General features: G+C 31.6%; 1 protein-coding gene across 1 annotated transcript in view; it reads right to left on the reverse strand.

The window, feature by feature from the left end:
- Nucleotides 1-3,801: 3,801 nt before the first annotated feature.
- LOC126756965 (serine-rich adhesin for platelets) overlaps nt 3,802-15,246 on the reverse strand; it is a 169,227-nt gene continuing 157,782 nt past the window's right edge. The window contains 5 exon segments of the mRNA XM_050470496.1: nt 3,802-6,535; nt 6,592-8,361; nt 8,364-8,764; nt 8,825-8,891; nt 9,421-9,987. Coding sequence (XP_050326453.1) covers nt 4,772-6,535; nt 6,592-8,361; nt 8,364-8,764; nt 8,825-8,891; nt 9,421-9,987 — 4,569 coding nt within the window. The 3' untranslated portion in view covers nt 3,802-4,771.

A 15,246-nucleotide genomic window follows, 5' to 3' on the forward strand; every position in this document is an offset into this window, starting at 1 on the left:
TTAATTACTCACAGTCATGCAATTTTGGAATTTCGCAAAATTCTAATTCTCAAATTTCAATGCTTAAATCAATTACAACAAATGTGCTCTACTTCGTTTTTAGTTTTTTTCTTGTTATTTTTTTTAATTTTAGTATTTTTCTATTTTTTTCATGTAGGATTGCATTAAAAATAGTTTTATTATACAATGTAATTTTCTAAAAATATTTAAAATTTAAAAAAATTAATAAAGCATCAAACATTTTTTTGTTTTTAATTAGAAAATATTGTTTTTATACACTAAAAAAATTAAAAAGAAAAAATTTGTATTTGAAAAAATTTAATTTATTATTAACTTTGTAATTTAAAAAAAAAATTCATTAATTTAAAAAAATTAATTCATAAAAAAATTATAATAATTAAATAAAAAATTTAAGATTAAAATTAGTTGGAAAAAATTTTTATTATAATTAATTAGTTGAAAACGATGTTTTTAGCAAATAAGTATTTAAAAAAAATTAATTAAAAAAATATAAGTTTAAAATTAGTTAAAAAAAATTTAATTACAATTAATTAATTACAATTTTATTTTAATTAGAATTAATTAATTAATTTTCTTTTTAATTTTACTTAATTGGCGTAGACACCGCTTACGCGATTATAGCAATTTAATTTTACTTACAAATACAAAAAGCACTAAAGCCAATACCAAGAAATAGACATAAAAAACTAAAACGAAATTTAATTACAAAAATTAAAAAAAAAAAATTTTATTTGTAATTAAACAAATCAAAAAAATAAATTTGAAGACATTAACATAAAAATTAGTTTTAAAAAATTTTAATTAAAATGAATTAATTAAATACAATTTTTTTTACAAATACAAATAGCACTTAAGCCAATACTAAAAAATTAACAAAAAAAATTAAAAAAATTAAAAAAATTAATAAAAAAATTAATAAAAAAAATTAAATTAAAAAAATTAATAAAAAAAATTTAATTAAAAAATTAAATTAAATGAAAAATTAAATAAAAAATTAAATTTAAAATTAGTTTTTAAAAATTTTAATTATAATTAATTAATTAAAAACAATCTTTTTTAATTATTTTCCAAATACAAATAGCACTAAAGCCAATACTAAGAAATAAACATAAATACAAAAGTTAATACAAAAATTTAATTTTTTCAAATTATGTAGATCAAAATTTTAACAAGAGAAAGTACGATAAAAAGAGAGCGTGTGGTAATAGTTAGTAAAATAGGTATACGAGAACAGCGAGTCATGGTTTTAACTAAGCTAAATCATTAATACTAAAATGCTTTAGAAATCGGCTATGAACAAAAAGCTAATTTTGGCTTAATTATATTAATTTTTTATTTACTCTATACAATTTCGTTTTGTAAGTATGAAAAAGGCCCCAATTTAATAAAACCAAATAGGCGGTTATAAAAAGCGAAATCTTATTTAGTAAGTCAAAAATTAATATAATTAAGCAAAAATCAACTAAATATTATATAAATCTGCAAACATATAATACCAAAGTAAAAAAACGCATTTTACATAACAGAATTTTATGTTTCTCGTTTAATATTTTCCAAAAAAGCAAAAAGTGGCAACAATAAAAATGCAAGATAAGTAGATTTGATACAAAACAGGAAATAAGCAAAAAAAAACTTATTTCAAAAAATTTAAAAGCAAATATTTATAATTTTTATGTGCAGGGTGCAACAATAGTCCAAAATTCAGCTTTTCTCTTAACAAAGTAGTATTAGAATAAAAAAAATATTAATTTATAATTGAAAAAATAATAATAACTTTATTATTTTTTTTAAGTTTGAAAACCAGTTTTTTTTATATTATATAAATTTATACATTTTTTTTTAATTTAGAAAAAAAGTATTTAATTAACTTTTCATACTAAATAAAAGTTCTTTTTTCATAAATTTATTGATGTTTTTATATTTGGAAAAGTTTTTTTTATAAATTTATAATTTTTTTTTTATAAATTTATTATTTTTTTTATATTTAGAAAAAAATTTAATTTATTATTTTTTTATATTTTGGAAAAAAAGAATTTTTTCATACGTTTTTTTATTATTTTGAAAAAAAAAAGTTTTTTGTAAATTCATAAATTTTTCCTCACATTTACTCTATTACATCTACACAATCTAACACCTTTGCTAAAGCTTCTTAAAAAAGCACTTCGTTTGCTACTAACACATTCATTGACTCTATAACTACATCGTATGTATGTATGCATGTACATATGTAATTGTAAGAGTATATCCGATTTTAAGTCGCATTTAGAGAGTTTTGATAGACATAGCGAAATCTTGCTGAGGGCAGTGTGTGCAAATTGAATACAGCAGATGAGAAAAATATGCAAAAACAATTTATTTTACTCAAAAAAAAATTTTTACATTAAAAAATTAAAAAGAAGATATTTTTTATATTAAAAAGTGAATTAAAAAAAAATATTTTACCTAAAAAAAAATAATTTAAAAGAATTGTTTTAATTAAAAAAATTAAAAAAAAAATTTTAGATTAAAAAAATTAAAAAAAAAATTAGATGAAAAAAATTTAAAAAAAAATTTAGATTAAAAAATTAAAAATATATTGTTTACAATAAAAAAAGATTTAAAAAAAAAATTTTTGTATTAAAAAATTAATTAAAAAAGTTGTTGACATGAAAAAAAGCCTTAAAAGACTTAAGCATAAAAAGATAAGTAAAATTTGGATTTAGATTTTTTTGTATGAAATTAAAAACAAAAAATTACGTAAAATTAAAAAAGTATATAAAATCAATTATAAAAGTAAGCAAAGCAAATAATAATATTTTTTTTTTTAATTTCTTTGTCAAAAATATGAGTTGGAAAATCTTAAGCGGAATGTTTGCAATGATTTTTTCTGTCAGCTTTTTCAAGTTCACACAACTTTTAAAACAGATTCTTTTAAAAAGGTCAGTATTACATAATTATAATTTTTCAATAACTAAATTTTTAGCATTTAGACGTAGTTTTTTATTATTTAAAAATAAAATCAAAAAATATTTAAAATAAGATAAAATTTATGAAGAGAACAGAAAATTTGAAATTTAAAATAAAAAAAACACAACTTAAGAAAATTTTAAATTAAAACATATTTTTTCATTTTATTTTAAAAAAGTAAAACAATTAAAAAAATTAAAATTTGAAATAAAACAAAAATTAAACTTAAAAAATAAAAAATTTTAACCTAACAAATATTTAAAATAAATAAAATTTATGAAAAGAACTGAAAATTAGAAAAAATAAAATTAAAAAAATTAAACACAAAAACCAGATAATAATTAAAACTGAGGAAAATTAAAAAATATATATAAATAATATTTAAAAAAGAAATTAACGAAATTAATAACAAAAATTAACATGAAATAACAAAAAGTTGTAAGTAAAATTGGCAATTTAATCTTCAAAATCTCAATATCGTTAGCAAAAAGTCATAAATAAATTCTAGAAACAATTGCAAAACTACAAAAAGTTTTAGTACGAAATCTATAATAAACCAAAAAAAAGCTATAAATAAGAAAAAAATTAAATAAAAAAATCATAATAAAAATTGAAAATAAAAAATTTTAGTACGAAATCTATAATAAACCAAAAAAAAGCTATAAATAAGAAAAAAATTAAATAAAAAAATCATAACAAAAATTGAAAATAAAAAATTTTAGTCAGAAATCTATAATAAACCAAAAAAAAACTATAAATAAAAAAAATTAAATGACAAAAATCATAATAAAAATTGAAAATAAAAAATTTTAGTCAGAAATATATTACGAAAAAATCTATAAGAATACGAAATTTTCAATTATTAATTAATTTTTTTTTTAATTTTTACTCAAAAATCTATTACAAAGAAAAAAATTGGTAAAAAAATTTCGAAATGTAAAATTTTTACTAAAAAATCTATTGCGTAGAAAAAATTTTATAAATAAAAATTCGAAATGTTGCAATAAATTATTTTTAGTTTCATACACATACATATGCAACAAGCTGCAATGATTTCGCTATCTCTGACACTGTTGCACTACACGCTCAGCTAATTTTATTTACTATTTGCTCATTATTTTCTAACAACACTATACCCTTCTCGCTCTCACATCTAACTAAGCGCTTTCTCAATAACTGTTGCCTACTTCAATAATTTTCAACACAATTTTCTCGCCTTTCCATTTATATTTCAATTTTTAGGGTAGTCGAAGAAGTATTTTCGTATTTTGTCAATAGATGTACGAAAAGACTTTTTCGACTAACCAACGAGTAACATGACCAAACTTGCAATTTAAGCGTTGACCACACCCCTCACATTCGCAATTTTCACCTTTATCATCGCTTTTGTTCAAACCGCCAACTCATTAACGACCACTTAGAAAATTTCATACATATTTCTTAGCATTTTAGTATTTTTTGTTTTTGCTTATATTAGATTTTGTTAGTAACATTTACAACTTTACGGCATAATTTTGTATGATGGAAAAGAAAGTTGAATTAAAACTTAGTACTTAAATGTTGCAGAAAATGCAAATAAGCTCGAAAAGCATGCGCATGCGCATGCGCCAAGTCACTGTCAATTTTTCCCATGTACACCAGCATGCGTACACATATTTCATTTGTTTTTGCTATTTTGGCGCGTTCGTGCAATTCGCTTGGCGCCTCATTTGCTGCGCCGGCATTTTCATTTCTTATATTCGCACATATTTCGCTGCTCACCAGCACACTGCATACAAGCGCGTTGCCAACTCTCTTGCTACACTTACTTCAGCGCCTCCTTGGCGCGTTGCTCCCACTCGGCGCGCCGCTGATGTATACCCTTAAATTCGCTAACCGTTGCCGAGCGCTCGATTGTCTTGCTAAGCGCGCTGCTGCTGCTCGTCGAACTATTCATGCTGCTGCTGCTGCCGCTGCTGTTGCTCTCAAGCGCTTTGATGTTCAACGATTGCCGCTCGTGCGCTTTGCCATTTAGCTGTGGTTGCTGTTGATGGTGATTGTTGTTATTCAAATTGTTGCTGTTGCTATTGTTATTATTGTTGTTGTTTAGAGTTTCAGACGCAGTGGTCGGAAAGATTTTGCTAACGCTGTTGTTGCGCTCGATGGGTATGGCGCGGAAACCGGCGACTTTGATGGGCGGCAGGAAGCTGCGGTTATTGGCGCTGCCGACGCCGCCGCCGCCGCTGGTGATGCCGTTGTTGCTGCTGTTGACATTGTTGACGGTGGTATTGTTAACGCTGTGTATGCCGGTGGTGCTGTTATTACTGTTATTTGCGGCAGTGTGATTGTTGTTGTTATTGTTATTATTGTTATTATGCACGCTTAAGCCATTCGTATGTGACGCGCCGCCAATAACGCTTTTCGTGCGAAAATCTGCCAGCGAATTGCGATTATTGACACCATTCGTCAATTTGCCGCTTTGCATTTCGTGGGACGCCTCCAATTTCGGCAATTTGTCCAGTTTCTCCTCGCTCGCCGACTGATTCTCCTTGTCGCTGTCGACATTCTGCTGCGCCGCCACGAATTTCTTGGCGCCGCTGCCGCTACCGCTACCGCCGCCGCCATTGCCCACTTGTATTTTGTCGGCAAGCGCGTTGATGTCCTCATCTTTGATTTTCAATGAGCGCCGCGCGAAAACCTTCATCAACTCCGGCGTCGCATCGTCGCGATTGCCGTTGGTCGGCGCGCCCGCTTGCGTGGTGGCGCAGAAGGACTTCTTGCGCAGCATGACCACATTGTCGGTCGCCGCCTTTTCGCTCGTCTCCAATTTCTCCTCCGATTTGGCAAATGATTTGCGATAGACTTCCTCTGTAATGGATTTCTTGCGCTCATTGCGCAACTCCTCAATGCGCTTGTCCGTCTTCAATTTCTCCTCGCTCATGAATAAGCGCTTGCGCTCTTGCAACGATAACTTTTTGGCGCTCAGCGTTGCCGCGTCAGCGGGCGTATCTGATGGCGTTTTCATGCGCAGCAATGCGCTTTCGTCGACGTCAGTTGCCGTTGGTGTTATCGGTGTTGTTGGTGTGGTCGGTGTAGTTGGTGACAGCGTAACAATCGATTGTTGTTTCTTCACGGGACTTCTTGGCGGCAGCGCGCTGACAACCACATGCATTTTAGTTGGCGATTTATTGTTGTTGTTGCTGCTGCTGTGATTCTGGCTCATATCGAATATGGTTTTCTGCTTGTCGGCTTCATTGGGTGAGGGCTTCTCGATAATCTCCACGCTCTCGTTGCTCAAGCGGCGCAAGCTGAGCTCCTCCAAATTGCTGTTGCGCTCGTTATTAGCCTCTTTGGTCACTTGTTGTTGCTGTTGCGGCTGCTGCTGCTTCTCTTGTTGCACTTGCTGTGCTTCTGTTTGTTGTTGTTGCTGCTGTTGTGTAGGCGTTTGCAGCTCGCGCACATTCTTGGCCAGCACCACATTGGCGCTCTTAGCAATGCGCGCGGGATCAACGCGATTCAACTGTATGCGCATGAACTCCGGCACGCCATCGTCGTTCGGCGTGCTGCTGCCGCTTGTCGACTCATGCAACTGTGAAAAGATACACTTAATCAAAAATTATTATATTAAATACAAGTTAAACTTACTTTAACTGCGCCGCCGCGTTCCTCATTGCCGCTTTGGCTGTGCGCCGGCGGGCTGTCCAACAAACTGGTGCTGCGACGCGTCGTCTTGACGCTTTGCGCCTTGGCGCTCTGCACCACCGGTGCTGGCGCCGATTTGCGCTCCACATCTTTGGCATTTGCTGCTAAAACATCCATGGAGTTGCGCACATTAGCCACCGCCACATTAGACTTCAGCTTGCTCTTCTCGCGCAACGGTACCGCCGCTGTTGTGGGCGTGAGTTTCGGGTCGTCCGTGGAGGTGGACGTATCCAGGCTCGCATTCGAATCCCGCAAATGCAAGACTTTCGGACGCAGCTGCTGCTCGGCCTTCAACACTTCCGCTGCAGGCGGCACCACAGTGACGAGCGAGATGGGCGATGGCTTGGGCGTATTTATCTGCTCAACAGATTTTCGGTTGCTGTTGGCGGCGCTCACAGTAACCACAAGTGGTTTCTCCTCCAAACTGGTGGTGCTCGTTGGTTTGCGCAATACATTGATGAATGGCGATTTCACAAGTAAGTCACCCTTGTTGGACTCGTCTGGCGTAACCGTTTTGCTTGGCGTACTCTTCACCACAATATTTTTTGTAAAATTATAATTGCTGCTCGTGGTAGTTAAATTGCCAGCAGACTCAGTGCGCGGTGTGGTAGCGCGCGTCGCTTTATCACCTTGCAGCTCCGCATCCAAAGCGCCGTGCTCGGCATGATCCTTGGCGTTGTGTGCGAAGTCATTGTAGGGCACACGCAAATTCAACGTCAAATCGGGCAAACTGGGCATGTTGTTGTGCATCGCGGTGGGCGTGGCATACGCATCCTCTTGGTAGGTGCGAAAACTGCGCGATTTCTCCACAACTTTTCGTTGCTTCTGTTCTTGGCTGCTGTACGCGTGCGTTTCGTCGGCGGCGTCCAGCGAGCTGGTGGAGTGCGCGTTACTGCCATTGCTGGCGGCGTAACGTACCACCGAATCGTTGGAACGTGAGATCTTTTGCTGAAAAGCGCTGAGTCCAACTATTTTCGGTTTCTTCTCATAGTGATGTTCCGACAATTTGCTGACGCTGCTCAGCGAATTCACACTGGATGCCTGTGAGGCGGTAATTTCACGTATAATCGAAGTGGATTGGAATATCTCTTGCTGTGAGCTCTTGGAGAGTAGGCTGCTCGTGCTGCTAGCATACGAGTCGTGTGCTGTGATGTTGGCGTTCGTGGTCACCTTGCGTTCCAGCGAGCCGATGTCCTGCGGCATGTAGCGTTGGCGTGCTGCCGCGCCCGATTTCGGTTTCGGTGGCGAGGTTGTCGCGGCGGCTTCCTTGACGTTGTTGGCGCTGCTACTGTGTGCTGTCAAATTATGCGCGTTCAGCATGGCATTCAAGCCGGTGCTGCCGACAGCCAAAATTTCACGTTTAATGTCCTTACGTGTCTCTTCGATATTTTGTTCGTAGCTCAAGGCGCTACGTGATTTATCTAATTTGGTCAAACTGGGCTCGGGTGTCGGCTTCATATCCAAACACGAGGTGGAAACCTGCATTTTAGTTTTGGCATCCGTTTCACTTTGACTCAGTTCCATTTTTTCCTCGGCGGCCGGCACGCTGTTAGGAGTGTTGCTGCTGCTGTTGTTGTTATTGCGCGTGGTCGAACGCTTCGAGTTGCGTTGTATGAGTCGTCGCAGGAAACCACTCTCTGTGGTCTCCATTTGTGTACTTGCGGCATCCTTCTCTTTGTCTTTGTCTTTCTCTTTCATCTTCTCTTTTTCCTTTCCTTGAGTTTCTCACGTTCCTTCTCTCTCTTCAATTCCTGTTCACTGGGTGTTGGATCGGTGGACGACTCCTGTGGTGGCTCGAAGAGCGCCGTTGCCTTCGCTGTCAACGTGCGCAAGCCAAATAGATTGGTGGCAGCCGTTATGGAACCGCTACTGCTGCTGCTGCTAGTGGTGGTAATTGTTGTTGTGTTAGTGGTGAGTTTGCCACCATCATTACTTCTTTCATGTTTCTCGATTTTCGAGCGCTTAACGTTTACTGTTTGCTCATTGCTGGCGTTTGTAGATTTCGTTTTCGATTTCGAAGGTGATGCCACCTTTTTCGGTTCAACAGCATGTTGATCTAATACTTTAGTATTAACGCTAGGCGGTAGAGAGCGTGTTTTGGCTTTGATGTCGTGTTCTGCTGGAACTTGGAAAACGTTAGTCTTTGAAGTCGAACAAGTCTTCAATAAATTCTTACCTTTTATGTCCAGTAGTGTATTATTAGCCAACCTGAGGCTATCTTCATTGGCTTCGGGTATTGAGGTCTGCAGAAAATAATGGAGAGGGTTGAAATTATATATACAAAAAGTAAGGAAAAGTTAAGCCCGGATGATACCGACTGTATTAGACACTTTCAGAGCTCGAAGGCATTGGAATATTAATAAGTACTTCGAGACGTCTGCAATTTATCGAATAAGTAGTTCGGAAACTGTAATATTATTAACCGATACGACGTCTACTTGGTACCAAATACTTAGGACTCGGACGAACGGAAATCGATCTAACGTTAAATATAATATACCGAACCTAGCTTCACGAAGCGATTTCGCACCCTCTTGGTAACATTACTCGAGACTACTGCAATTTATCGAACAAAACGAAGTTTGGAAATTATAATCTTATTAACCGATATGGCCTCCATTTGGTACCAAATGTATTTATGCTAAGCTAAAATTCTTCCCTAGGCTATTGAATGAACGGAATTCGCTCACGAACCGTTTTTGCATTGCCTTGCTAACGTTATCTTACATATTAGGCGCGTCTTCTACTCTAAACTTCACCAAAATCACTCACCTCCAGCGTACGCCGGTGCAGACGACTCGGTCCCTTCTTCTTAGCCGGACGTAGAGCCATTTTATGCTTGGCAGCCGAATGTGACAGACGTTGATACTTCGCACCCAACAAATCCGGCTCGTCTCGGTTCGTGTCGCTGGCCAAACTGCCGCTCGACGAGTGTCGATAAATCTCCGAGGACACTGATGTGGTCGACACGGTGGAAGAGCGTGTTATGCTGCGTCCACTCACCGTCGACGATGTTGTTGTCAACGAACGTTCCTGCACAAATTCTTTGGCGCTAATTGTGGAATTATTTGCGGTGGATGCGGTGAATAGCTCATCGCCATCACCACTATTCATGCTCAGCAAACTCAACGAGGACACTTCACTGTGATTGCCGCCCGTGGTGGTGGCGGTGGAAGATGTGGCTGTGGTTGTGTGCTTGCTATTGGCATAGTGAGTGCGCTGTGTGGTGCGTTCGACGCGCCGTTGTGGTGAAGCTGGACTGCGTGGCAGTCCCAGATCCTCTTCGGAAGCATCCTGACGATGGCGATTGCGTTTACGCAGCACATCGGAGAGCTCAGCCTGTAAAGAGTACAAAAAAGTTGGAGAAAGCAATTAATTTTGTGTTAAATTTATATATTTTAAGTACAGTGGTGAACTTATGTATGTTGGGTTGGTGGTGAGTTTTGTAGATACGCATACCCAAGTCTTCCAGCGAAAGACGAGACGTGCTCGCAAACAGCTACGTCCTGTGCGATTCTCGCCATTACTCAACGGTTTGATTTTCATTTTAAACGGATTTTGTTTAAAGTCAATCATTTTCATTTTGTTTTTGTTATTCAAATTTTTTGGTTATTATATAAATATTTATTTTTTCTCACTTGGCGTGGTTCTCAGAAATCGCAAGACTATTTTAAGTGCGCATTTGTTTGTTTACTAAAATTATTGTTTCACAAGTGTAAGTAGGAAATATAGATTTTGAGAGGAGGTAGTCTAGGATAAAGGATTGCACCGCAACCTTAGATTTATTGTGTCTTCATGAGATAGTTAGAATGGATTTGTTAAGGAAATCGTTAAACTTTGTTTCGGGATAATTTAAATCCCGAAATGTGAAACTGGTTGCAATGTGAAAATGGAAAGAAAATCTTAAACTATGTTTGACGACTGGTTCCTTAGAGAAAATGGAAAAAAAAAAATGAATTTGCAGGTTAGGTACTTAGTTAGGTTTGATGGATAAGCTCTTAGAAAATCGTCTAAATGTCCATTCGTAGACTAAAATTATCACACAAAGGGTTCAGAACAGATATATAACATATGTATATTTTGAGATTAAACGGGTCTATGTCATAACATCATTCGAGAAACAATTAGAAATTGGGTTCTCACGTCAAACGGGTCTAAGTAAACGGAACGTATCGGATTGTTATCCGGTCATGGTGTGTCAACTCGGCATCATTTCTCGAAATAACTTCAGGAAAGAGTTAGCTACAGATTTTCAACCGCTACAATAACCAAAAATATAAAAATTAGCTACAGGACTACTTTTTGTTTTTATTGTTAATAAGGGTTAATAACCGGTTATAACATTTTTCATTGCTTTGCTGTTGAATGAATCAATGAGATTGCTTTGCTCTTATCTTTGAAATAAACATAATACACAAAAAAATTCAACTTAGTTCGGATTTTAATACCGTCAAAATAACCTGGGCTTTAATTAATTAATTTTTTCATAATATATTTGTTTCATTTTAGTGAACGTTTTGTTAATTTTTTTTTAATTTCCTCTATTTTCTTTTTTTCGATTTTTCAAAATTTTAATAATATTTATATTTTAAACGAAACTATTTTTTTTTTAATATATTTTTTTAATTTACTTCATTTTTTTAATTTTTTTCTAATTTTTTTTAAGTTTTTTATTTTTTTAAATTTTTTTTTAAGTTTTGTTTTAATTTTTTTAAATTTTTTTTAATTTTTCCTAATTTTTTTAATTTTTTCTAACATTTTTGCAAAATATTTTTGTTTAGTTCTTAGCTAAATTTCTTTTAATTGTCTTTTTTTTAATTTTTTTAAATTTATGTATAATTTTTCTAATTTTTTAATTTATCTTTTATTTTTTTAATTTTACCTATTTGTTTTTAATTTTTTCTAATATTTTTGCAAAATATTTTTTTTTAGTTTTTAGCTAAATTTCTTTTAATTGTTTTTTTTAATTTCTTTAATTTTTTTATAATTTTTCTAATTTTTTAATTTATGTTTTTTTTTTAATTTTACCTATTTTTTTTTAAATCTTTTCTAATCTTTTTGCAAAATATTTTTTTGGGTTCTTCGTAAAATTTTAAATAAATTAAATGTTTGCCTAAAATTTCCTCTTATTAACTTTTACCGCTCAAATTGTTAGTATTTCTTGTAGGGTGAATTTTGTACTTTTTCAATTTATAACTGTTTCTTATTTTAAACTATCAGAGATCGTAAATTTACTTTACTTTTTTCTCTTTCTCTTTTTGTTTTTAATTTTAATTTTTCTAAGTTTTGATTAATTTTTTTACTTTTTTCTAGTTTTCACCCTTAATACTTTTGCAAATACTTTTTTTTTTAGTTTTTTGGCAAATTTTCTTATAATTGTTTTTTATTATTTAATTTCTTTAATTATTTTTATTTTTTTTAATTAATTAATTAAATTTAATTTTCTCAATTTTTTTCTAAATTTTTCATAATATATTTGCAAATTTGTTTTTTTTGTTTTTTAACCAAATTCTTTTAATTAATTTTTTTTTTAATTTTCTTAATTTTTTATTAATTTTTCTAATATTTTTACAAACTATTTTTTTTTTACTTTTTTAGTTCAATTTCATTCAATTATTTGCTTAAAATTTCCTCCTATTAACTTCAACCGATCAAATAATTACAACACATTGTACGCATACTTTTTTGACGCAGCGTAGAAAACGCACAGTAGCAGATTAATGTAAATAACCAAGTCACTTGGTCAGTCGAAATATATTTGTGAGAGCAAACGCAGCAGAAAACACTTGTACAATCAGCAGATAAGAAAAAAGCAAACAAGAAAAAATTAAAGCAAGCAATAACAAAAAATTCTAAGCAAACAACAGCAGCAACTTATAAGCAAACAACAAAAATTCTAAGCAAACAAAAAACACAGTGACCGAGTGCTGGGTGTCGAAAGCGAAAAGGATAAATATTTTAAGATATAGTATGTGCACATATACATGCATGTATGTGTGTGTGTGTGTGTCTAGTACAATTGAAATTCAATGCAATGCTCAGAATTCTGTTCAGCAGTTTGTTGAACCCGGAAACACATGTTTGCAGCGTGAGTTGCACTTTCGAGTAGATTTTTTCAAAGATTTAGACGATCGAAGATGTACATATGTACATACATACATATGTATGTGTATATGGATGTATGTTTCAGTGATGCATACATATGCACGTGCATATGTAAACACGCGAGGACGCTTTAGAATGTTGACCTGTGCATTTCTTAGTTTTTGAAAACCAATTTATTGATGTTTTCTTGAATCAGTTTAAGTTTTGGCCAGAAATCGCGTTAAAGCTTATAAGCGCCAAAAGTTTCTATAATAGCGCTGAGTGGCCAAAACTGAGTAAATTATCAGACATCAATGCGTTAGCAACAATAACACATATTTATTTAATGGGGGAAATGTATCAAAGACCCAAAATAACTATTTTTTGTGTAAATTTATGACAATAATAAATTTCAAAAGAACTAAAAAAAAGAAATATTTTAACAAAAAAAATATTTTAATATGATTAAAAAATTTTTCTAAAAACAGTTTTTATACAAAAAAAAAATTTTTATGATTTACAAAAATTAATAAAAAAAACAAAAGTAAAGAAAAAATAGTTTTAACCTAAACAAATAACTTGTATATGATTTTTATTAAAAAATTAAAAAAAAAAAAATAATTTAAATTAATTTTATAAAAAATAATTAATGTAAAATGTAGGTTTTTAACTTAAAAAAATGTATATATAAAAATTTTTGAATTATTTTTCAAATTTATTTAAAAAAATCTAAATACAAAAAAAATTGTAAAAAAATAATTTAATTTTTATTTAAACAAATAACTTGTATATGACTTTTTAAAAAATTTAAATACAAAAAAATGGAGAAAAAAAACCTTGTATATGACTTTTTATAAAAATTAAAAGATTAAATAAAATGCATATAAAAAATTATTTTGCTACCATTTTTTTTTAATTTCTTTAATGTTCTCTATTTTTTTTTGTAATTTTTCCTGTCGTTTATTTAATTAAAAATGGTAGCCAAGTACTTGTTTTAACAAAAAATGTTTTCTCTGATTTTTAATAAAATTTATTTTAAAGAAATTTCTTAGAAAAACTGAGTTTCACAGAAAAAAATGTATTTTAAAAATATATACATACATACATAAATAAATATAATATTTAAATATTCTTAAAATTCTAAGTAATAAAATTTTTCTAGAAAATGTTTAATAAATATTAAAAAACAATACCAATTTTTTCCTGTTTTTAATTATAATTAATTATAATTTTTCGACAAATTTTCCTAACAAAATTTTTTTAAGACAAAACTTTAAACAAGAAATTTATTTTGGTAAATTTCGTTTAAAACGATATTTTTTTTTAAGAAAATAATTTTAATAATTTATTATTTCAATTTCAGAAAAAATTATATGATTTTCTTTTTATAAACGAAAATTTCTACAAAAACACTTTAAATTCAGCAAATTTTTTTTAAAGAAATTCTACGAAAAAACTTTACACAACAAATTTATTTGAGAAAATTTTATAAAAAAAAAATATTTTATAAAAATATATTCAAAATTATAAATTTACATATATTCCTCTTTTAAAAAAATAACTTTATGTAACAAATTTTTAGGAGGTATTTAGAAAATTATTTTTTTTATAAAAATATTTTCTTAAAAAAAATATTGCTGTACATATCAGTACAAATATATATGTATATATTTTCTAAGAATATAATATTATATTCTTTTTAAACACACTGCTTTGCACAACAAATTTCTTTCAGTAAATTTTGTTAAAAAAACTATTTCACAAAAATATTTTTATAAAAATAAATCTTTTTATGTATATTTTATATTTCTTTTTTAAGAAAATAATTGTGTTAATATTTTTTTATAAATGCCCATTTCTATTTTCATAAAAATAAATATATTTCTATTTATATATTATATTTATTTAATATTTTTTTTTTTTTCTTTTTTAAGAAAATAATTTTATTATTTTTTTTTTTATAAATTTCAAAAAAAAAACACTACAAACACTCTTTCACCCCCGCTTACCGCCAGTGATTGCTTTAGGTGTGCATTCTGCACAATAAGTGTGCCTCCATCGCCGGCGACCATTATGCCGCTGCTGCGGCGACAACTCAATGCGAATATCTTTTCACACTCGAAAGCAATTTGCCAGCCTCAAATGGCTATAAAATGCACAATTCCAATGGCAAATTGATTTTCGGTGTTAAAACTGTTTTTTCTATTGTTTGTTGTTGTTGTTATGCGCAGCTATTACTAAATCACACGCTCGCGATTATCGGTAAGCGAATATTTGCACGCGGCAAACCGTTATGGTTATGCGTTGGCCAGTCTAGTATCGAGTATGTTCACTAAGGCACGTGCAATATGCAACTGAAGGCAGCGCATGAAGAGCCATAATAGAAAGCCTACAATGTAGAGAGGCCCATTCCTTCCTTGTGGCTAAGTACACACGCCGGCCACTACATGTAGGTACGCCGTTTAAATGTGTGTGTGTGTGCGTATGTAGGTGTGTAGTACAAGGAAGTGAATA

Source organism: Bactrocera neohumeralis, chromosome 4 (assembly GCF_024586455.1).
Source record: "Bactrocera neohumeralis isolate Rockhampton chromosome 4, APGP_CSIRO_Bneo_wtdbg2-racon-allhic-juicebox.fasta_v2, whole genome shotgun sequence".
NCBI lineage: Eukaryota > Metazoa > Arthropoda > Insecta > Diptera > Tephritidae > Bactrocera > Bactrocera neohumeralis.